Here is a 24,932-nt window from a genome sequence, read left to right on the forward strand (position 1 = left end):
AAAGCTTGATAACATGGGTAATACCAACCCATTACCTTACTGAACAAAGGTGTGCCTTCTTTCTTCTTATCGCATCTATTAACAGCATCTCTTGCCAGTCCCACAACTCCTTCCCCATCCAGTCAGTCCTTCAGGCAACAAGCCTGTGCTTAGGACAACACCTGCATGCGGAGAGAGAGAAACAGCATCTCTGCTACTGAGTTAATCACCACCAAAGTACTGGGCATAGGAGCTGGCACTCAGTCAATGCATTCTGCTCAATTCCCTGACGTCGCTTTGGCTCAGGACAAGCTAGCGGTCTCCTAGGCAGTCCTTGGCACGGCTTGGTGTTCAGCACAGGACAACCATCATTCCCTACAGGCAACTGGAACGTGGGCAATCCCGCCTGGAGAGACAGAAAGCGTAAGGGTGTGAACACGGCCGGTTGTTCTTAGGGCCAGGGGAATGCCCGATGTCACCGTTCTGTTTACTAGTGTAGGAGTAGCCAGAGAGGATTAGACAACAGCAATAAGACAATATTGGCATGGAAAACATTTTGCTCCTGGATATTCTTGGTGTAATTACATGAATGTTTGGCTGAAATTCACTGGTCAGGTTAAGAAATGTCATAGAGCCATCAGAAACTACACCTAGGAGTAGCCTTGAGAGCTCATCTAGTCCACATCCTTTCCTCAGAGCAGGAGCTACGATGCATTCCTGATAGATGTTTTCTTCAGTCTGTTCTGAGAGACGCCGTTGATGCAGAGACCAAAACTCCCAGCAAGTCTTGCCCTTCCTGCTTTGTGAACTTTCTCCTTAAAATGTTTTTCTTAGCCTCTAATCAGAATCTTTTCTTGCTTCCTTGGGTTTAAACCCCAGATTTCCTGTCCTATCCACCCTGGACACAGAGTGCAGGTTATTTGATTTCTTCTCCCTACTGCCTTTTGCATAATTGGAGATGTTTCCTCATCTCATGCTGATTTTCGTTAGTATAAAATTCTTTCGGTGTTTTAGTGTGTTTGTTTATTCTCCCTTTCCAAATAACTCTAAAGAAATCCAAACCAAAACTAGACCACTCTGTCCTGGCTTGCTGGTTATACACTGCTGGAATGTTTCTTGTAACATCTGTTCAGGCATATGCAAGGTTGCGGCTATGCGCCATATATCCAGTTGAAAGGAACAAGCATATTTAGCAGCTGTACTTCATGCATCATTTAATAGCAGAGTAAGTATTGAACAGTTGATGAGGTTGCCTGTTGTTGCCAGGCAGCTTTGTAGTTCAGACCCTTTCAAAGAGGTTAAGGGGAAGAAGGTTAATGTAATCTTGCTTGTGTGAAATTGAGTCCTAAGCTGTGCTTGTGCCCTTTACACCTAGGCTGGTGTGGTCTGAGATGGAAGCAGAAATTAATCCAGTAGAAAATTACACATTTCCCGTGACGGTTTTAAGAAAATGCGGTGCCAGGTACATGAAGTCTTTAGCATAAAATGATAGTTTAAAAGCCTTTTGCAATTTCTCTGCTAACTAGGATTAAACCTGAATGGTTCATTAGCACAACAGGCAGATATCGTTCCTGGAGGACCCCATCTCCTGAGCTCCCTGCCCCAGGAGGAATTGCATCTTCACTTAGGGAAGTAGGAACAGGGGAGACCTAAGAGGGACTGAAACAGGTAGGATATTTTGTAAGATTGTTAGCTAACATAGAGTAATTATTAAAATAGACTAATTGAGTAAGTAATCCAAACTCATGTTACTTAGAGTACTTAAAGTATTGTTTGGTGTCTTTTTGTGATTCTAACGAGGCTTTTGCCTTTCCCGGGTATGGCCAGAATCGGGCTGTGGGAGACCTGCTCTCTGGCCCTTCCCAGGCACTGCATGTCAGGCCTCTGGGGCAGGAGGTCATGGCATATCGATTTCTCTCCTTATTTTGATTTCACGTTTCCCAAACTATTGCCACGTGCACTCTAATCATGGATCAACTGTTTTCTTCCCGCATCTCTATTTAATTTTTGTTATTTTTTTTTCTCTGACTTCCCCATATTTTGCTGCTGCATTGTGGTGGTAAGGTATCATACGTTCTGTGTGACCACTTACCCAGCCTTTCTAGTACTACTCTGAAAATATGTTAGAATCATAGGACCATTCATGTCGGTAGGGACCTCAAAGAGGCCTGTAGTCCAACCTCCAGCTCACAGCAGGGCCAGCTCGGCCTCCCCCAGGTTGCTCAGGGCTCTGGCCAGTCTGGTCTTGGAAACCTCCAAGGATGGAGATGGCACAGCCTCTCTGGGCCCCCCCTCCACTGCCCGACTGTCCTCACGGGGATAAAATTTTTCCTTACATCCCATCTGACTCTTGCTTGTTTTCTCTCATCCTCCTGCCGCGCACCGCTGTGACCAGCCTGGCTCCATCTTCCTGCTGGCCTCCCTGCAGGAGCAGGGTGGTGCCTATCAGGTGCCCCTCAGCCTCTTTTCTTCTCCAGCCTGAACAAGCCCCAGTCCCTCAGCCTCTCCTCACAGGGCAAGTGCTGCAGTCCCCTGAGCGTCTTGGTGGCCCTCAGCTGAGCTCGCTCCTGCTTTTCATGTCTTCCTTGTATTAGAGGCCCCGGGACAGGACATGGAATTGAGGTGTGGGCTAATGAGTGCTGAGCAGAGGGGGATCTTCGATCTGCTGGCTGTGGTCCTACAGCCCAGGATGCTGTTGGCTTTTGGTGCCAGGGCCCAAGTTCAGCTTGTGTCTGCCAGGACTCTCATGTCCCTTCCAGCAGAGCTGCCCCCAGCCTGTGTCACTGCCAGGGGCTCTGCCTTCCAGGGGCAGACTTTGCCTTTGTCCTTGCAAGGTTCCTGCTGGCCTGTTCCTCCGGCGTGCCTCAGTCCCACTGGTGGCAGCTCTGCTGGAGGAACAGCAGAGGAGAGTGGCTGGTCGCCGAAAATTTGGCACTACCTGCAAACTTGAGCAAGTGCTCCATTGCCTCCCTCAGTAACAATGTGAACCAGGACCAGCACCCTGAGGCGCTCAGTCGTTACCAGCCTCCAGGCAAAAGATGGAGCATGACTCTCCAAGCCTGCCACCTCACCTGCTGCTTACCCATCTGGTTGTCCACCCATCCAGACCCTCATGTCCCAGCTCATGCACACTATTGTGGGACACAACGTTGAATGTCAAAGTAAAAGGCATCCGTCTCTCTTCCCTCATCCATAAATCTAGTCATTTGATCACAGAAGGCAATCAGGCTGGTCAGGCATGATTTACCCATGGTAAATCCCTGCTGACTGCCTGCAGTCATCTTTATCTCCTTTGTGTGATCAGAAATGTGCTCCAAGAGGGGTCACTATGTGATTTTCCCAGGGAGAAAATTGAGGCTAACCAGTCCGTTTTTTCTCAGGTTGTGTATTTGTCCCTTTTTGAAAGTGGGTGCAACATTTGCTTTTCTTAGTTGTGGGAAATCTCCTGCCATCTTCATCTCTTTTCAGAGATGGTAGAGAGGCCTTGTAAGGACACTGGTGGGTTCCCCCAGGACCCTTGGGTTCAACTCCTGTTGTTCTGTAGGCTTGTATGGATAGAGACGACCTTCTTAACTCGTCTCCCTTGCCTGTCTTTCCCGAAGAGCTGGTATCTACCCATGCCAGCATCCAGCCACGTGAGCTCTCCTACCTTAAAGGTTGTGAGGGACCAAAAGGAGTGAAGGATCGCACTGGTTTCACATGTGGTCTCAGGAAAGCCGTATTCCTCAGCTTTTGCTATGGTCTTATTCGACTGATGTAGGGTAGGAACAGCGTGTGTTTATGCAGTCCCCGGTTAGACTGTAAATTGATTACTGTAAAAGCCTTTGAATGTTACTGCAACACGAGTGGCGTTTGTATGTTTTTCATCAGCATCCGTGGAGTCCTTTTTTCCTCTCCCGTCCACATGATAGTACATAGAAATAGCTCACAGCTGGGACAGGAGGATATATTGAGATGAAGAAGTAAATTAAGCATACAAGTGGAGAGAGAACAATATTCTGATAGAAAGCAACACTGATTCCACAATTTCGGGGATGTATTTAGTGGTACTGGAACAGCTACCGTAAGGAAGGGAAGGAGGGGGGAAAAAAACGGGCAGAGAGGAGAGTAAGAAAGGCAGATGGGGAACAAATCTGGCACAGACTGGGTGAAGGAATTCATAGAATCACAGAATAGTTTAGGTTGGAAAGGACCTTGAAGATCATCGAGTTCCACCCCCCTGCCCTGGGCAGGGACACCTCCCACCAGCCCAGGTTGCCCAAGGCCCCCTCCAGCCTGGCCTTGAACACCTCCAGGGATGGGGCCTCAACAACCTCTCTGGGCAACCTGTGCCAGTGCCTCACCACCCTCACAGGGAAAAACTTCTGCTTAATGTTTAATCTAAACCTGCCCTCTTCCAGTTTAGAGCCATTCCCCCTCGTCCTGTCACTCCATGCCCCAGTAAAAAGTCCCTCCCCAGCTCTCCTGGAGCCCCTTTAGGCACTGGAAGGCGGCAATAAGATCTCCCCGGAGCCTTCTCTTCTCCAGGCTGAACAGCCCCAACTCTTTCAGCCTCTCCTCATCGGAGAGGTGCTCCAGCCCTCGGATCATCGGAATTGATTAGTGCAAGTCGTTAATCAGGGCCAGCATTCATTTATTTTGTGACTTAATCACGTGTATTGTGGAGTTTCTCTTTTGCGGTATGGGACTTCAGTACCTTTCCATACTTGAGTGAGTAGCTGTTATTACACGTAAACCTAAAGAGAGCGGAGCGAAGACCAACTCGTGTTCTTAATTCATCTCCCTGAAGAAGAGGAGGCAAAGGAAGGCAGGGAGAATGTAGGGAAGAAGCTCTTCCCACGGGCAGAAAAAATACTGCTATACAAAAGGGAATGTGGGTGGCAGTGATTTGTAAGGAGGAATCATAGTGGTGAAATCTGTCTAGTTTGGCTAAGTAGTGACTTTGGAGGAGGACATGAAAATACCTCTTGAGTATTTGAAAGAGGAGGAGGAATTACTGAGGGTGGTCTAAAAGAACAAAAGCTACAATAGTAGGTTAAAATTTAGAACGTACACTCGAAGATTTTTCCTAACAGTGAACTCTAACAGAAACTAAAGCTGCCTCTGAAAGGAAGATTTAACAAGATCATTACTGGATTTGGATATAGACAGGAAATAAGATGGGACTAGCTGGGAAATAGACTCAAACCGTAAAAGAAATGGCCGTCCGTCCCTTTATTTTGTGATGGTCTGATAGCTACAAAGGGGTCTTCTACTTTCACCCCCTTGGGAACTGAATGCTGCAAGAATAAAAGAAGAGAAGTGTCCTAGAAGTGCTTGTCCCAGAGCTGCTGGGATTAGGGTGTGCACGTTAAAGAATCTTTATTTCAGTCCAAGCAGATGTCTCGTGTGATATTTCTTTGTACGTCCCGGTGTTTAAATGTTTCAATTTCCTGTGCAGCTTGGGAAGGCAAGCAGTCAGATGGACAGTCAAGCAGCCCTCAGAACTCCACCTCCAGTTCCTCTCCTTCTGTTAAGCTTGATAACTCCTTGCCAGGGCTGGGGAAGAAACCATTCCAGAGATCTGACAGGCTCCATGCAAGTAAGATATTTATTTTTCTGCTTACAGAGATTTGGTTGCTCTGATGACAGAACAAAAGCTTAAACAGCAAAATTGGGTAAAATGCGTAATTAATTACATTGCTAAAGTGACTTCTGGACAACTCTGGAAGGTGCTGCTAGTATGTTGTGTCAATTAGGATAAATAATTCAAACCTTACATATGCAAATACGCCTTTTCTCATTTCTTGTCATCGGGGGTTTCTGCCTGTGAATTTGCAGCTTGCTGTTTGAGAAGCAAAAAAAGGACTTGCATTATTTAGCAGGCTTTTTAATGTACTTAAGACACTTTGATAACATTAAAAAGAAAAAAGAAATTCCTTCCCAGATCTTTATACTTCAGGCCCCACAGTTATTTGGCTTCCTGCCCGTTTATTGAAGTTCGGTCTTTCTCAGCTTTCTCGAACTTTTGTGGTTTCTTTTACAGATACCAATGATGGAATTGACCTCAGTGAACTTAAGGCTATTCTGAGGTCTCTGTCTATGCTAATCATCCCAGATTGGTGAAAACGAGCACTTCTCAGGGCGTTTCATTTGTCCCCTGTAACTAGGAAATTCTGCAACTTCAGTAGATTATAAACCTGCAGAGCTGTTTTCTGAATGACTTCTAATAGAGCACGCTTCCCCCGATGAAACAAGCCTCCGTGGCATTTATTTTGTTAGGTGCTGTCACCTTAAAAATAATTGCTGTCATCCCTGAAGTCAGGGGGAGCCAGGGTCAGTCTTGGTATTACCCATTTTGCTAGTAATGCACTTTTAATCTAAGCTTCAAAACACACAGTGTTTTGCCAGTAATAGACAGTGGATGAATCCAAAGGAAATAAAGTACACAATACAAATGCCTTCTTCATTATTCTTCTCTGAATTTGCAGCACATACATGAAGCTGGCTGTAGGATACGGGTTAATGCTGGACTTGCTGGCTTTCAAACACGGAGGAGGAACGAGAATAGTTACTCATTTGTACTGCTTTGTCTAGTCTTGTGGTTTCTACACAAGCACAATGAGCTGATGATTTTTTCTGAAGTGCTTTTGCTGAGAATGAAGTAGGAGAGTCCAAGAAGAAATCCAGAGGAACAAACTGACCTTAACTAGAGGCTTAAAATAGAAAATTGATGTGGCTAAAAGCAGTTCTAGAAACCCTCCTGAAAAAGACTCCTTGCCAGTCCCCAGGTAGGCAGGATTCTTACAAAAGTTAGGTGAACTGACGCAGGCTACAATATATTAGGTATGGAAATTTTCTGTGCTGGAAACTCCCACATGTTGTTTTTAACTGTGTGTGCAAAGGTAAAACATATATTTCAAGTCAAGGTATGAAATGGATTACCAAGGTGGGATTTTGAAAATCTCGGGTACAGTGGAGCCTTTAATCCTCTCATAGGTAAGATGTTACTTACGTCTTTGTGGTTCATTGCAGGGCAGCTGAAGAGAACAAAATGTGCTGAAATTGATGTGGAAACTCCCGACTCCATCCTCGTGAACACAAACCTGCGGGCGCTGATCAACAAGCACACGTTCTCTGTTCTGCCTACAGAATGCCAGCAGAGCCTGCTGCTGCTGCTGCCGGAGGTGGACAGGCAGGTACGTCGGGGTTTCTGTTGCGGAGAGAAGCTGGGCTCTTAAGTGTCAGTAGGGAGCCTCTCCAGCAGTAATTCAGACTAGGCATCCAAATACTGTGTTTATGTCTAGTGGGATAGACTTTTTCTTCCGTACACGGTGTAAAAAAATCGGAAGATTCTTCAGTGATTTGTTTGGGTATTCGCTGCTGCCAGGAAAAAAAAAGAATTGAGGTTTGATAAACCAGTGGCTTAATTCTGTTTAATCAACTCCATATTCCCAGCCACAGCGAGAGCAGTGTATCTGTTATGTTGGACTTGAGGGCCAGGAGTGATGGCTTCAGCACCTTCCCCTCTCCTGCCCTCTCCCAGACTCTTCAATACAGGATTAACCTTGCAGCCTTTTAGACTGGTGCCTTACCCCGGAACACCTAAACAGATGCAGCCATAGTTCCATCATTCTCATTTCTCATTACCTTGTGTTACTGCTGTCAGATTCTGAATTTGGTAAAGTAAAACTGACTGAGTTTCCTAGTGCATATTCACACTGTCCAGATCGCAGAGTAGACTTGACCTGCTCCAAAGAGCTTGTGTCCTGCCCTGAAACACCCGCTGGGTGAAAGGTACCAAGCAGGCAGCGTCAGCCAGCCTTGAAGGCAGCTTATTTTTGTGGGCTGTCTGTCTAAGACCTCTTCGTGTGTGAAGAGAGGGATGTGCAAAAGCAGAAAAGTACTCAGTGGGGAGGAATGGGTTCATCTGCGCTGGGAGTGGCACAGAGAAAGAGGGAAGGTTTTCACCGAGCTCTTTGCTAAACAGTTGGTGATAACTGGAACAATTAACATAAGTGACAAGAGGGTAAGAACTCAGCCTTCAGCATCGAAAGAACAGCTACAAGTCTCTTTTGGTAGGACAGTTATTTTCAACTCAGCTGGACCTGATGAATTTCATCCTCAAGGGTACATAAAAGAACTGCCTGAAGCAACCTCACGGCTACAGCAGTTTTCTTCAGCGGCTTGGGGAAGGAAGGGATGAAACTAAGAGACCAGAAAAGAACAAATGTTGCACTTCCATGTAAAAGGAGGAAAAAACAATGAGTTGAGGAAGTGAAGTTCAATCTGTTTATGCTCAATACAAGACAAGTTGTAGCTAGAACAAGGATGCTTCCTTCCTTCCTTCCTTCCTTTTACCTTATTCGTACGTTATGTTTGTCTTCAGCTTTCCTGCCCCAACTGGCTGGGAGCTTCGGAGCAAAGTGGGATTGTGCACTGTGCTTCCACTTCAGTTGTAGAGGTGTTAGTTCAGATGCCTTAACCATATGCGCCTAGAGCCATTTTAAATGTTCTTTAGATATCAAAGCTGGCTTCAAGCTGCCACTCCAGATGGAAATCTTCTGTATGTCCTGTCTCAGATCTGCATGTCCCTTGAAGACATTTTTCTGTGTGGTGTTCAGATTAGTACGAGATGCCGATGTTTACACTCCACAGTCACGTCCCAGGAGTCTACATCTCAGCTAGTTACTCTGAGCTCCTTTTACAGAAAGTGGAAATCCAGTTGGTACAATCAAGAGCCTGTGACCGAGTACAGGTGTCTGCTTCAGGATGAGATGAATCATAGAAGCACAGAATGGTTTAGGCTGGAAGGGACACTAAAGCCCATCTAGTCCACCCCCTGCCCTGGGCAGGGCCACCTCCCCCCAGCCCAGGTTGCTCCAAGCCCCGTCCAACCTGGCCTTGAACACCTCCAGGGATGGGGCAGCCACAGCTTCTCGGGGCAACCTGCCCCAGGGGATCACCACCCTCAGAGTCAAGAATTTCTTTCCAATATCTCATCTAAATCTCCTGTCTTCCAGTTTGAAGCCATTCCCCCTCATCCTATCACTCCATGCCCCAGTAAAAAGTCCCTCCCCAGCTCTCCTGGAGCCCCTTTAGGCACTGGAAGGCGGCAATAAGATCTCCCCGGAGCCTTCTCTTCTCCAGGCTGAACCCCCCCAACTCTCCCAGCCTGTCCAGCCCTCTCACCAACTGAGTCCCCACCTCCCTACACTCAGTTGACTCAGCCTCTATAAACTGTGAAGGGACACTGGCTCAGCCGTCGACACGAATAGCGCTGACATCCGTATTTTGTGAAGTTACATCCCACAGCTGTGCTGCTCGTTTGGTTCTCACAGAATGTTAATAACGCGTACGGGTCTGGCAGCTGCATGGGTCTGCTTTACGGAGGATGCTTTGCTGAACAGAGAGTGTCGGTTTGGAGTTAGGGGGAGTTCTAACATTTTATGTTGTCTCATAAATTCTAATCTTCAATCAGCATTCACCAGGGACTTGTTAGTCCAAGGCTGATCCAATAAATATTTGAAGCAATTGTTTTATAAGTCCTGTGGCCTTTGTAATAATTAGGTATGTGTCAAAATATGATGTGATGGAGTTTGCAGCTGGAGTTTACTGGCAAGAACCTCACAGCAGATGGCAAGACATTTCTGTCCTGACTTGTAAGTTTAATTGTCCTTAAATTGAATTAGAATTTGACTGAGAACAAATTTTGACTAACTGAATGATATTGCTTGGCTCCAAAGAGGACAAAATTTACATTTCACTGTAGCAGATCTCCTAGAGCAGCCCACCACATCAAGTGGCGAGGCGTGCTCTAAAAAGCGTCAGGCTTGCTGTAGTACACAGGAGAAGAGGTGAAGGCGTTGGCAGTGCCAGTTGTGAAAGGTCACGTATCTGTTGTGTTTTGCTTGGCAGTGACTCAGTCTGAGCTGTTGCAGCTGGTGCTTCTGTAGGAGGGACAGTGGGCACTTTGAGGCAGGACGCAGTCAGCCCTGTGGTAGTTGTCGGTCCTCCAGCACGAGAAACGGGCAACACTGTATGTGTGGTAGAGGACAGTCTTGTGAATCCCGCTCCCTGTAGAGATTTAGACTGGGAAATAAGTCTCTGCTTTTGTAAATCCCTATAGTGGCTGCTCCTAACTTAGAACTTACAAATTCCTAACTAAATCTTACCTAAAAGCCTTCTGTTAGGTCACCTCCATCATTTGAATTCCCTGCATGACAAATGCTGCCTCAGGAAAAGCAGTGTTTCTCTCTACCAAACCCTGCACAGTTGAACATTTGCTGCACAGCTCTCCCAGTGTAATCAGATGTATCCTGCATTTGGACAGTTGGATTTTGATTGTTCGTTCTGATTTATTATTTATGCAAGAAATGGCAGCACATCAGTTTCACCCACTGCAAGTTTTTGCGACTTACTGAATGATAGGTGTACTTTTGTGTTTCTGGCAGAGAAATTCCACATTTACTTCTGTGGGATAAAGAGCAAAAGCAAACCTGATACAAGTTTTATTACTCTGGTTATAATTTCCCAGCGTGTTACGTTCCAGTCTTAGCCTCATGCTTTCTCATTTATGTCCTACTCTATAGCTTGACCGCCCTGTTCGGTTAACTCTATTTTAAAGACAGAATGGGTTTTGAGCTTCATTTGTCCCTGTTTTTCCTGAATCATGCATGGTTATGATTAAATACATTTCAAAGTTACTTTTATATCATACCTTTTATTTCCTTGCTTTTTCTTCCTGCACTTTTTTATGTTGCGCAGAAGGCAGCAGAGCTGTTGCTTTGGATGGTAGTTCAGGCAATACCGTGCGTTCATTTTGCAGGGGAAAGTGCGTCTGAAGCAGCTTTCCAGAGGCTGCGCTGCTCTGGTCCCTTGTGCTCTCCCTCCCACCTGTACCATGCATGTGTGTGCAGCAGCAGGGCTGTAGAGGACTGGGCTGAAGCAAGGATGAGGACAACTTGCCACAGTCTCCTGGATCCCAAACTTGGCTAAGCACAGCCTTAAGAATGCTGTTTATTTTCTTCTGAGTGAGTTAAAGGCAGATTCAACAGAGATTTGTGGCAATGTTGGGACTCTTGCTCTGCTTTCAGATCCCACGTGGCAACATGTGACATTTGCCTTTCCCACTAGTTACTACTGTTTGCTTTGCCGTGTGTTCCAGGTTGGGGCGGATGGTTTGATGAAGCTGAGTGGCTCTGCGCTCAACAACGAGTTCTTCACTTCAGCTGCCCAAGGCTGGAAGGAGCGGTTGTCAGAAGGTAAAACTTCCCCAGAGAATGAAGTACAACGCTAGAAGGCTTTCAGCTGGTGAATGTTGTGGGGAATGTGTAAAAGAGAAGTTGAAGCACTGGAGTGACTTACTCGGTGAAGACAGCTGTAGTCATTACAGCCCGTGAGAGCAAGTGCAGGCCTAGAACTGTCTAATCTCAAGGTCACAGAGGTGGCTGCAGGAAGGAGTTCTCTCCTGAATTTCACGTGTGGAAAAATGAGCAAGTCTCTGGAAGAGATGAGAAAAGAAGGAAAAATGCATTTCAAATCTTGTTGCAATGACAGTAGGGCTGTGTCATTCTCAAGTAGTGGTAGCTCAGATGAGTAGAGAAGGTAAATTATATTCCCAGAGTAATGCACTCTAGTTGTCTAGCCACACTTGGTATGGTCAGTCCTTCGAGCCATAATTTTTCATATCGCATCAAAACAGCCACTTACTAATCTGCAGGACTCCTGCACCTTCAACAGTCATTTGCATCGTGAACTTAGAGGTGCTTAATTCCCTGATTTGATCAAATTGCATCATCAGAAGCTCACTCACTCATTGTGGGCAGGGACCGTTTCCTCTACAGAATTCAATCACGCAGCTCTCTCCACAGTTTTTATAAAGACTATAGCACCAATCACGACTCATTTTAAGAAAAAGGGAATATCATTTACTACGCCCAGATGATTGACTCTTAAGAGGCTTTTCGTAGAAAATGCATGCAATTCTGTATGAATAACCCTCTATATTTTGTGGATTCTGGGCATATCTATGCCAGTAACCAGGAAGAACTCAGCTATCTCATCTATTCAATTGTTAAAACCACTCCTGGGTTTGGCCCCCATCATTTAGTGTTTTCCCTTCAGGGCTTCTTAGAAGACCTTTTGTCCATTCATGTCCACATCTAGAAGGACTTTCTCACCAGAGGGAAACTGTGGTAGAACCTGCTGCGATGGTGAAGCTTGCAATGACCAGCGTGAGGTCTGGAGACCTCCACTGACATTATTATGGAGCGCTGTATCTCTGCTCAGGTATCAGAGCACGATGCCACTGTGGGCAGAGCAGTCCTGTAGGCTTTCTTCAGCTGCTCCTCAAGGCGCTGACGATTCATACCAGTGCTGTTCGGGGTCACCCGCAGTGTTATGTAACATAGGCAGACCTGGTCAGCCGTACCTTGAGAAAACACAGTGCTGGTCAGCATCAGTGTCATCACTGGGAAAGTGATGGAGTGAGCCCTCCTGGAGCACATTTCTGGGCATGTAGTGACAGGACGAGGGGGAATGGTTTTAAACTGAAAGAGGGGAGATTGAAATGAGATATTAGGAAGAAATTCTTAACTGTGAGGGTGGTGATCCCCTGGGGCAGGTTGCCCTGAGAAGCTGTGGCTGCCCCATCCCTGGAGGGGTTCAAGGCCAGGTTGGACGGGGCTTGGAGCAACCTGGGCTGGGGGGAGGTGGCCCTGCCCAGGGCAGAGGGGTGGAACGAGATGGCCTTTAAGGTCTCTTCCAACCTAAACCATTCTATGTGAAGAAGAAGGTGATTGGAAACCATAGCATGGTTGTACCAAGTGTAAATCATCCCTGAAGAACTTGACTGCATTAAAAATGACTGAATTTGTGAACAAGAGGAGAGCAGTGGGCATCATTTGCCTCAACCTAAGCAAACTTTTGATAACTGTCTCCCACAATACTCTTGTATCCACTACTGGGACTGTAGGGGCTAGATGGGTGGACAACCAGATGGGTAAACAGCTGGTTAGATGGTCAAGCTTGGAGTCATGGTTCATGCTTGGAGGCTGGTAACAAGTGGAGACCGCAGCGGCCTATCGTCCGGGCACCTGTCCCTTTTGCCTTCTTTATCAACGACCCTTGGGGAGTTTGCAGAGGACACCAAACTGGGAGCCCCAGTCAATATGCTGGCGGGCAGAGCTGCCATCCAGCGGGGCCGAGACAGGCTGGAGCCAGGCGGGATCCTGCCCCTGGGAAGGGAGAGCCCCTGGCAGCGATACAGCCTGGGGAGGGGTGACCTGAGAGCCACCACCCTGCTCCTGCAGGGAGGCCAGCAGGAAGATGGAGCCAGGCTGGTCACAGCGGTGCGCGGCAGGAGGATGAGAGAAAACAAGCAAGAGTCAGATGGGATGTAAGGAAAAATTTTATCCCCGTGAGGACAGTCGGGCAGTGGAGGGGGGGCCCAGAGAGGCTGTGCCATCTCCATCCTTGGAGGTTTCCAAGACCCAACTGGCCAGAGCCCTGAGCAACCTGGGGGAGGCCGAGCTGGCCCTGCTGTGAGCTGGAGGTTGGACTGGAGACCCCCCGAGGTCCCCATCAACCTTCAGGCAGAAGTTGATAAGTAAATCACTTCCACTTGACTACAAGCTACCCCACAGGTTTTCACTGTGCTTTGCGCTCACTGCAATCTGGGGCCGAGGCAGACGTACGCTTTTAGTTGAAATCTCCCAACTGGGAGAGAAAGGTGGCATAACCACCGAATGAAAACCCAAGATTGCACTGCTACAACAGAGGTTATTTCAAATGAATGAATTTCATACCCTGTTGCTAAATTACTCTAAGCAAAGGCAGGCATCCCGCTGTTTTCGATGCAACAGACTTTCTGTATTTATTTACGTGGCCAAGTTTATACAAAAATAGAAAAGAAAGCTGATGTACCAGAGACTGTTTTTAGGGCCCTCTGTAATTGCTACGATAAAAAGATGACTGTCCTGATATAATACCGACAAGTAAGTGTACTAAAAAGGGACACACTCTTAGTTTCCTTTGGACATATTTTAATAACTGCACGAAGAACAAACCCAGCAAGAATTTCTTACAATCCCCTTATTTAACAGGAGAAAACTGTTGAGAAACAAACTCTGCCGTGATGAAAATATCCAATTTCTGTTAATATTTTCACATAATCCACTCTGATAGTTGCAGTGTTAGAAAAGATTGGGTTCTAGTAACTGTTTCCTCCAGCGCTAAAGAGCACAAACAAAATGTGTGAACTAGATAAACCTTGAGGATGAATGAAGTCTTGAGGCTCAAGGCCACACGTCTATCACCAAAGCACTGCAGTTGGGTCAAAAACCCAAGCGTTCTTGTTGTCTAATGATGAACTCTTAGAATATTAACATACAGTCTTACAAACCGTAAGGGTTCGAAGCTGCGCTGGGGAGGGTTCAGACTTGACATGAGGAAATATTTCTTACGAACCGCAACACATGTATGTGTGAAACGTGCGCTTCAGGTGTGTGAGAGGAGTTGTTTGTTTCCCACCTGCCTGCGACAGCATAGCGTCCATTGCCGAAAATATTTTCTATCATTTGTGCTGGGCAAGAAGTCTTTGATGTTCTTATGTGCAGACTTCCCCACAGCCATCCGCCACCGTCGGCACAAGGTGCTGTAGTGCATTGCCGTCTGCACAGGCAATACCTTCGGGCCCTGCAGAAGATGGCAGTTACGCAGTGCGAGCATACGTACGACCTACGTTTGGGTATAGATTTGTATTCACGTAATAAGCGCTGTTTCACGCGGAGCATCTCTCGGCAGCCAGAGCGGACAGTGGCAGGGGTAAAGGTGTTGCGACTGTCAGGGGTAAAGGTGTTGCCCATCCGCTGCAGCAGAGAAACACCTCGTGGCTCAGGAGCAGTGCTGCGGGACCACAGGCAGGGCTGCAGCGTCACAGGCTGCCAAGGGGACTTCTGTGAGACGGCACTCGCACCTGCAGGCGGGAACGCTCCTGTGGTTATCCTGATTCCTTTTATCCACGGCTTTTTTAGAAGATAACCCCTATTGCATTTTGCAGGTGAGTTTACACCAGAAATGCAGCTAAGAATACGGCAAGAAATAGAAAAGGAAAAGAAAGTGGAGCTGTGGAAGGAACATTTTTTCGAGAGCTACTATGGTCAGAGGTAAGACATTCAGTGTCCTTCTTATTCCCACATTGCCTTTTGAGACGTACCTGTTGCTGTGTTTGTAGTGTGCTGCCCGTCAATAAACAGTACTTTTCACTAGTCCTGAAACCTGAAAAAGGTCTCTAGCTTCATCTGGCTGCCACAGGACCGAGAAAGTGCCCGAGTGATCTAGGTCAGAAGCCATGTGTTTGCTGCCGTGGTTTCTAATGCTTTAACCAGTGCAGTGCGGTGTTCCTTAGGTGAGGATGTCCTTAGACTTTACAGCTTAACCGTTCCCACTCCTTACGGTGATACTTTGAGACACTCCCCTCTTACGGTTCTCCGAGTGTCAGGATTCTGGAAATCCACAGGGCTGTGGGGTTGAGCGTACTCTACCTTGCAGTAAGTCACCGGCTACAGAAAATCTTGCGTATTTCCCCACGTCTTCAATCAGACACACATTTGGTTAAACTCCCAGGCCTGCAGGTCTTTCATTCTGTGTTTCTTTTTGCTTCAAGATTTCCCCATCCTTTGGGGCTGTGGAGAGGATTTCAGATTTCTGTGTGAATAACTATACTAAGAAACTTGAAAACGAACAGACTCCTGCATCTTGGCAGTCAGCTTTTATGCTTGTCCCTGGGCTGTCAGCCAGTCTCCCTCCCACTCACCTGTGGTGTTTTAACCCTCTGGGGCATTTGGATTATGGGGAGCCCTATTTTTATCATTCCGTGGTCTGATAGTTTGGGGTCTCGGCGGTGAGTAGGAGGGGGGGCTCCGTGTGGCAGGCTGCGGCACTCGGTAAAGGAGTACACCAGCGTGAGAACGCAAGTCACCTAGTGGCTTTAGCAAAGGGCCTTACTGGGCTAACTCACCCAGTTCTCCCAGCGTTGAAAACCAGGATATAATCACACACGGAGCTCTGTGCAGGAAGAGAAAAGGTGACAGCCACATTCTTGAAGCTTTAGGGGGACAAGGGACGGCAGGACAGCATGGAGGTGTCTTCATAATAGCGGGAGTTCAGCTCTCTCTAGCCATTAAGAGCTTGTCTGGGAGAAATCAGTCCCATAGCAGTCTTCACCAGACTGGCTTCATCAGATTTTATGATTCATGTTTGGGCTAAAAAACAGATTTGATATTTCATTATGAGGGATGGGTGAAGTTAATCCTAAATCAGACGTCACTCTGGGAATTAGAGTCCCAGCTCGTTCACTTCTTTCACAAATAAAGATGGGTGAATAACGCAGGGAGATAGTCCCAGTTTTTTGATGATGAAGAAAGGCAGCGATGTCGGTTCTAAGCTAAGGGTGCGTCAGTGGTTCTGGCACTCGCTGTGTTCCTCTGGGAAAGATGGTGAGAGGCTTCTCTGTCCCTGTCCGCAAACGTCACCATATGAGCTTAACTCAGATGCAAGTTGTGTGGGGTTGGTCGCGTGCTGCAGAGATACGTCTGTGGCGGCTAATAAAGGGAATATTTACTGCTGGCCAAATTCACTGGATTTGCAGCCTGGAAAATTTGTATCTGGGTAGAGGACTACATCGGACCTGTGTTCCGTGTATATCATTTAGTTGGTTTTAAGCTTTGCTATTAAGTTCTGTTTCATGTGGAAGGACTAACAGTGCAGAAGGTTTTCAAAGATTGTGGCATAGAATTAGGTGAGACATTTATTTAGGGTGTGGTACGTAGAGAATCCTCTCTCCGTTTTCGTAAGGATAATATGCTTTTTGCAAGAATGTTTTACAAAATAAAAATTCTGATTTTATTGACAGTTCTGGACTAAGTCCTGAAGAGTCCAAGAGACTGACAGCAAACACCAGCCCTGTCGAGACAGAGACTGAACATCCAGCACCTGAACAGCCAAAATGCACGCCAGCCTCTCTGGCACCGCTCAAAGAGGAGACTACTTCTCCCGTAGAGTCTAAAGCACAAGCAGTCCAGGAAGCGCCAACAATGAAAAAAGGAGGAGAGGAAAGAAGAGAGGACACGCAGCCCAAAGCAGCCAAACCTGCCGAGGCCGCGGTTTCCCCGGATGGGTGTGCGGTGAAACCTGGCGACCGTCCTCTCCCTATAAAAGAAAGACCCCCAGGAGAATCCGTTCCGGAGAAACCACAAACGGCTGTTAGTCAAAAGCCTGAAGAAGAGAGAAAGCACGCTGCGTCAAAGGAAGTGCTGGGGAAAGAGACTGTCGGTACCTCAGCTTTGGCCCCGAGTAAACCAAAGAGCCCCGAAGCAGCTGAAGTAGTAGCAAACGTGAAAAGTGCAGTGATTGCTCCAGAAACACCAGAAAAGAAGCCCCCTGTAAATGAAGCAATGGAAGTCAGTGTTGAAGCCCATAAGAGGAAGTCAGAGAGTCATGAAGAAGCTCCGACCACTCCTGAAAAAAAGCCACGCATGATGGAGAACTGCCAGCACCGCCAGGCGTTTCGGGCCCAGCCCCAGTCCTTTCCTGCAGCGGGGACCCCGGTGCCACGGGTGCCCCCACTCAAGGTAAAGAGAAATGAGGAGAGGGCCCCAGAGTGGCCTTACGTGGGCCAGTTCAGCTGGTGGCTCTCACAGAAATGCTTTGTCCCTTCCGCTCTAGTTATGTATGTAAATTACGTTACCTGCTTATTACAGCGATGGAAATATTTGAGCCAAAAATGTAAATCTCAGCTGTTCGCAGAAGGGAGTCTGCAACGTTACGTTAATCAACGTAACTTTAGTTAAGTCTCTCTCCTACACATGCATGTGTTAAAAGATCTTTTGGGCCAGAAGCTCAAAGAATCGCGCAAAAGCCCGAGGCAGAGCCTAACAGGGAGTACTGCAGTTCTCGTTGGAAACAGGAGAGCTGCGGAAGACCTGTGAGACTACCATAACAGGGCAAGTTGTAGCCCAGGGGTGCACAGAGCGTTGCAGACGCGTGAGTACACCCAGCAGTACATTAACAGGTCCAGAAGGAATGCTGTCAGCAGCTTCCCCTGGTGTATCAAGTCCAGAAACAAAATTATTTACCTGTGTTTAAAAAAAAAAGACCATGTAGAAATAATGCAGTTCTCATGTACAGCAGCGGAATGCGGGGCAGTGTCAGGCTCGGTAGCACGGAGAGACCGTTGTAGGAAATGTCTCAATTCCAAAAGCCCTTTAGCTGCTGAGTCTCAGCAAGAACCTGCCTGGGAAAGGGAACGGGTGATCGATTGCAGTGGGTAGGGCAGATGGACAGGAAGTGTGACGGGAACTTAGAATAAGGGAGGGTGGGTGGCGAGTTCTGGAACAGCCTGACAGGTTTTTCTGAGGGAGCTCGATAGGCTTTTGAGCCACGGTGTGCGACGTGTGAGCCTGCAGGTGCAAGGGATGAGCTCCCGCTCTCAGTCACTAAGGTGGTAATGGAGATAAAATAGGTGTGCCAGACATCGAAAGATCATGTGTGTCTTTCGTCATTTATGTCAAGTGAGGGAGATAAGGGACTTCTCCAAAACTACAACTATGTCTCTAAGACTACAACTATAAGCACTGAAGTTCTTAAGTACGTGGGTTAAATGGTCCCCCTGTCTCAGCTGTGCTTCTCTCCTGCTCTGTTTCAGATCCCCGTTTCCAGAATCTCCCCGATGCCATTTCCTGCGGGCCAGGTCTCTCCCAGGGCACGTTTCCCCATCTCACTCACCAGTCCGGGAAGAACAGGGGCCAGAACTTTGGCAGACATCAAGGCAAAAGCCCAGTCTTCTGATGATTTTTATAAAATTCTCAGCAACAAGCGGAACCAACGAAACTGGAATTCGAGGAAACGCACTGGAACTGGCAGGAACTGGAAGCGGGGGAAGTTCGAGAAGGTTTCTTCCCCATTGTCCAGGGACACGTTCCCAAATGGAGACCCCGGCCCCGGGCCAGGCACCGCCTCACGATCCTTCTAGAGCACAACTACAGCAAACTTCCACGCTGCAACCCAGAACTCCATCCAGCAACACAGGCACCAGCTCCTCCTCAGCAGCGCTGTCGGCATTAGAGAAAACCAACAGAATGAAACAGAGCCCCCCCAGTATGACCGTAAGTCAGGTTTCAGGCTCCCCGTATGCTGGTAGCAGTGACAAACAAGAGAAAGCACCTTCTGCTGCGGCAGGTCCAAGCCCGGCCTGCGGGGCGTCAGCTGTCAGGGATGGAACAGTCTGTGTCGCGGTGTCCACAGCAGAGACCGGCACAAATGTAACTAAGGTAGCACCTACGGCCTTAGGAGGCACCAGCTTAGATGTTTCTAAAAGCAAATCTCCTTCCTCGCCGGTGTCTTCACTGACATCCACGAGCTCGGAAGCCCAGGCTGGAGGGGTGGTCACATCTGCCACATCTGTCCCACCCTCTAACACCTCCTCGGTAGCGCCTAGCCTTAAAACTCACGCAACTTCAAGCTCAAGCGGGGCCCTCCCAAAACCAAGCTCCAGTATTCCCGCGAACAACCCTTTGGTCACCCAACTTCTTCAAGGCAAGAATGTCCCTCTGGAGCAAATCCTGCCGAAGCCTCTCACCAAAGCCGAGATGAAAACTGTCCCTTTAGCTTCTCATGAAGAAAACTGGGCAGCAGCAGCATCCAGTGCTCCAAGCGTAGCAGGGAACAGCACTGGAGCCGAGGGTGGGGAAAGACAATCGAGTTTACCCACACAACAGCTTGGGAAGGTCTTTTGCCAGAACAGGCCTCTGCCTCACATTCCAAGGACCTTTCCGCTCCCCTCGGGGAAGGACCCCAGTCCTGACCAGCAGCAGTGCCACGAGGGGCTCAGCAAAACAACCCAAGAGCAGATCCTTCAGACTCTTATCAAGAGGGTCCAGAGGCAGAACTTGTTGCCAGTCCTTCAGCCTTCACAACTGAACCTCACTCACTCAGGTTTCCAGTTAGAAAACAGCTCCACCAGTCAGCGATTTATGCTGGGTTTCATGGGCAGAAGGACATCCAAGCCTGCGATGTCTGGTCATTATCTGCTCAACATTTCCACCTATGGCCGCGGTTCAGAGAGTTTGAGGAGAGGCTTCTCCTTGAACCCTGAAAACCGCCTGTGTCTGAACAGTCCTGCTGATGCTCCAAAAGCAGAATTTGGGGAAGGTGAGGAGATGGCTGGCCATGGCAGCAGCAGCGATGAAGGAGATGCAGATGATGAGAGTACTGGTGATGAACGTGAACATATCAGTGTAAAAGAGGAGCCCCAGGCTGCCCAGGCTTCTGGTCAGTGTGAAAAAGAACAGGTATCACATAGCATGAGTTCGTCGGATTACAGCACCCTTGCTAAAAAGGGTGTAAAGACAGAAGGAGCCACGTCTCAGCAGGCAGCAGGCAGCAAGGAGAACGTCCAGGCATTTGACGGAACTACGCTAGCACGAGATTTTATTCAAGCCGCTCAAGAGCAAATGGCACATGCAATGAGGGGGAAAACGCACAGCAATCCGGAGCCTTTCAGTGCTGCCGTACCGTCCTCGGACTCTGCCCAGCAGCAGCCTCCGCTGCTCTCTCCTTCGCAGCCTCCAAAGCTGTCTGGAGGTGCTGCAGCACAGCTCCTTGGGCCCAGTTACAGTGGGACAATAAACGTCTCCACCTCCCCGGACGTGAACCAAGGGTCTCTTATGAGCGGGCTGTCTGAATGCAATCAGTTGTCCAGTAGCATGGGGAACGTCATGTCCTTCTCTGTGACTGTAACCACCATTCCCACCAGCCAAGCTATGAACTCCAGCAGCCACAGTCAGAGCATCCCCGTTCAGGCCTTCGCTGAAGACAACAGCATGGAGGATTCTCCTTCCAAATGTTACTGCAGGTTGAAAGCCATGATCATGTGCAAGGGCTGCGGTGCCTTCTGCCATGATGACTGCATTGGCCCCTCTAAGCTCTGTGTCTCCTGCCTCGTGGTGCGGTAACCGGGAGGGGAAGTGGGGAAGAGGACGGCTTGGTTTTGGTTTTGCTTTGGGAAGTACAATGGGAAGAAACAGGAAAATTACTGCCTTGCACAAGAGACACGTTACTGAATCAGGAATACAGAGTAGAGTTCTTCTTTCATTAAAGAAAGAGCACCTTCTTGTACAGTGAGTCTAAATTGAGCTCAACTACGTGAATTGTGACAAGAGTTTGCACTTAAGGAATTCTGTAAATATGTCACATTATTTTGTTTAAAACTATTTTTTCAATCTTTTAGGAGATAGCGTTTGACTTGTACTGCAGTTTCATTAACCCCAGCCTGCTCTCCAGCATGTTTGCTGAGCTCTGCTCTAGATGGGGGAACGCACCCCCGGCAAAACCTTCACCTGTTCTTGGGCTTCTCTTGACAAAGAGGAGAACCGGATAATCAAGAAACTAAACATTTGTACTGATCGACCAGAGCAGCGAAGCGGGAATCCCTTGGGCTCACTTTGTTGCTCTAAATTTTACTCGGAATTTTTCAGAATTGGAAGGCGTTAACATTGTACCGGCCTTTTGAGTAATTGCCTTTCACTTTTGCCCGGGCTGGTTCCAGAAGGCGTACTGGGTTGTGCAATATTGGCTGGTGTTTCTGATTTGCATATCCTCTCCTCTTCAAGGAGGCCGTTGCAGTAACCTTGTTTTAAGGAAGGTAATGTCTCGATTTGCTACTGGTCAATACTGAAAACGGCAACTGTACTAACCATAGGATTCAAGAATTTAAATCACTAAAACAACTCAGTAACTGTAATGATCGGTAATCCCGGGAACCATTTAAAGCAGAGATCACAAATATGTGCTGAACTGCATTTCATTTCTGGACTGTTGGGACTCGGCAGAAACCTGCTTGTTTATGAGGCATTTCGGGTGAGCTGGAACGCGCCGTCCCGGTCAGGAACCACCAGCTGTGGCAGCCCATGATGCGAGTGAGTGCACTACGTGTCACCCTCAGTCCTGCTGTTTTCTAGGAAGCTTTTCCTGTGCTCATTCAGACCTCCCCGACAGTCAGACTTCTCCAATTTCTGTAGGAGATTTTATATTTAGCTAAGTGAAAAAGGGAAAGAAAAACAAGTGTCTTGTTGGGCCTCACCATGAGCCCGCCGTGGGTGTCAGTGTTTTACCGCGCCAGGTCAGGCTTGCCTGCGCGCGGGCTCTGCGCGGCCGAGGCCCGGGGCTGTGCTGGGGCCAGGGAAGGCGCTGCGCCGCACCCCTCCGGCCGGAGCGTGGGACACAGCTGGGGACACTCATCCTCACTTTCAGCCTTCAAAATTCATTCAATTAATCAAAATTAAAGCAGTTACAAAATGGTACTCTGTTATCAACAAGAGCTGACGACAGGCTGGCTAGCGAAGCACACGCCAATCTTCGTTTTGATGTATTGCAACGTGTCCGCATCACATCCATGATTTCTGTGTTATTTCTCTTCCGAAACCAAGAACGTGGGGTTCACTAATCACCTCCAGTCCCATGTTGTCGCTGTTCGGGGCGGGCGGGGGGCCATACTGCATCTCGGTCAGGGAACAGATCTATGTATCTTTTTGATGGAAAAGCACTGAATTCACTTTTAATCCAAAGGCCTTTTTAAGATGAAGCAATATTAACAGAACAGGTGGGACAGCCGTTCTGTGAGCGGGGTCCGCAGCCTTTCCTTCTTCTCTCCCTTTCACGGCACTACGGCTTTCCCCGTCCCCCTCGCCTGGGGACCCGGCGAGCTGGTGGTACGGAGCAGAAGTAATCGCATGTGAAGCAGTGCGTTTTTCCGAGGAGCGGGTGGTGATTGATTTGGTAATGATAAACAAAAAGAGAGTCGCAGACTTAATCATGTCGTAACAGAAACATTTCCTTCCCTGTCCGGCGGAGCACGGCATCCTCCAGAGCAGGAGGAGCGGGCGGGAGTTAGCAAGAGCTGCAGCGCATCTTGGTCTCTGTTTTGCTCATTGTAAATGTACTGGGGAGCAGTGACCCTGCTCTCTAGTGATGCATCACTGCGCGGACAGCCAGTGACAAAGAGGATTTTAGTATTAGAAGTAAAGCCCATTTTTTTAATCTATAACTGAAATCTCAAAAAGAAACCCAAAACCCTAAGCACAAATTACTCCCAATGTTTCCGTCCTGCTGCACAGGCGTTGGCGGTGGCTGTAGCCCAAGACCCACCCCAGCTCGTGCGCGTCCCCCGCTGCACACTTGTGTGCGTGCGGAGGGGCAGACCAGCCAGCAGGGGTTGGTGTGTCCCGTTACAACCCCAGACCCTGTGACGGGGACCATCTCCCTCCCTGGGCTGACCTGTACATCGGTGCTGCGCCGGGCAGCAGCCACCGCCGCCCGCTTCCTTCTCTGGTGCTGCAGGAGGAGTTTCTGCCATGGTTTTACATTGCAGGACACGGTGTAATGTCGGTTCAAGCTGTGCGTCCTGGGGAGTCGTGTACTGCATGCAGGGTCTGCGCGTTCCTTGTTCGCTCAAGCCTTGTCTAGACATGAAAGAAGTTCCAGCAGCGTAATCCTCAGGTAGACACACTCATTCCTGTCTGAGACAGACCCCCAGTATAATCCAATTTAAAGATTGTTGGTGGTTACAAAATAAACTGAAAAAGTCATTGTTGCCTCAAATAAGAGCCAAGGGGGTTTGCTGGCATAATGGGATCAGTTCCGTTCGCACCTTGGCTTTGACTGCTGTAGTTCTCCTAGGCTGACAAGGCTGCTTGAGGGGGGAGGAGAAGAGGTGAGGGAGCAGCAGGCTGCGATTTGCCGCCTTGCTCTTCGCGCACCGGCGTTTAACCCTGCTGCCGCTGGGAAAGGCTGTCCCATTCCTCCTTTGGCACTTTCCAAAGCCGCCACCGCCCCTGGCTGTGGGTCCAGCTTGTTCCTCCCTTTGAATTTTACAGGTGTCTTCTGTCGCGCGTGGGTTTGGTTTTCTGTTCCACAAACGTGTCTTGTGAGTCCTCTTGGGAAGCACAAGAAGTTGCTGTCTCGTGCGTGGTGCTGCAGGAATCGTGCCTGCTCGCTGTGGCTGTCCCGGGGTGGGATGTACGGTGACCACGAGGTCTCCGTGGCTCCAGGCCTGGATTGGACTGTGTAGGCATCTCGCAGGATGACCTGGAAGTTTACAACTCTTCAGTGCCTTAGGTGTATTTTAACAGATCAGCACTTTTCTTGGGCTACTTTTATTCTATTTCTTTTTAAGAAAATAAATTCTTTTAACTGCATGTCTTTGATTTTACCGTATGCTATGAGCTACTAGGTGCAACTTGCTGGAACAATCTCCGCAGGCTTGCAAGAGGGCATTAAGTAGTTAAGAATTCATTAGAAATTAATGGGGCTAAGTGTAATAATCACTTACAGGTCAACATAAAACCTTGAAAGCTTTGCCTGTTCGACAGTGCTGGTTACTGAATGATGCGTTTTAGAAGGAGGAAATCCCGCAGCCTCTACAGGAGTGTTCCCGACGTGGGGTCAGCCTGCTGCCGCCTCACTGCTGGGGCTCCTCCAGCATTGTGGTGGTCTGGAAAAATCCCACATTAGAGTTCATTAACTGCAAGTTGATTTTGCTGGGATTTTTGCCTGACACTGGTTTTATACATAAAAGTGATGTCGTGACACAGTTTAAAGCATTAGACTTCAGTTCCCCTGAAATTAATAGCACTATATTAAATGCTGTCATAAAAAAAATCTGAGATAAAACGTTTTCAAAGCCTAATGTCAAACTGTGTTTGTGGCAGGAAAAGCAACTTGAGTAAGAAAAGATACTCGGATTTAAATTTTCCCTTTTGGGCCATATCCAAGTCCTGCAGCACAGAACTAGAAATACAGACTGATCAGTGGGGCTTAACTTCCCAGTGCAGAAACCCCACGTAGGAGTTGCTGCAGCGGAGGAGCGGGCGCAGCTCTGTGGACGAGTTCAGCTTTTGAGACAGGTTGGTAGCACA

At 48.1% G+C, this 24,932-nt stretch overlaps 1 protein-coding gene across 1 annotated transcript in view; it reads left to right on the plus strand.

Annotated features, from left to right (window-relative positions):
• ASXL2 (additional sex combs like transcriptional regulator 2) overlaps positions 1–21,109 on the plus strand; it is a 147,401-nt gene extending 126,292 nt beyond the window's left edge. The window contains 8 exon segments of the mRNA XM_009890372.1: positions 747–763; positions 5,420–5,560; positions 6,994–7,157; positions 11,126–11,222; positions 15,020–15,125; positions 16,874–17,591; positions 18,665–18,798; positions 18,836–21,109. Of these exon segments, the coding sequence (XP_009888674.1) occupies positions 747–763; positions 5,420–5,560; positions 6,994–7,157; positions 11,126–11,222; positions 15,020–15,125; positions 16,874–17,591; positions 18,665–18,798; positions 18,836–20,972 (3,514 nt within the window). The 3' untranslated portion in view covers positions 20,973–21,109.
• Positions 21,110–24,932: the final 3,823 nt, after the last annotated feature.

The sequence above is a fragment of the Charadrius vociferus genome, unplaced genomic scaffold (genome assembly GCF_000708025.1).
Source record: "Charadrius vociferus isolate BGI_N301 unplaced genomic scaffold, ASM70802v2 scaffold647, whole genome shotgun sequence".
Classification (NCBI taxonomy): Eukaryota; Metazoa; Chordata; class Aves; order Charadriiformes; family Charadriidae; genus Charadrius; species Charadrius vociferus.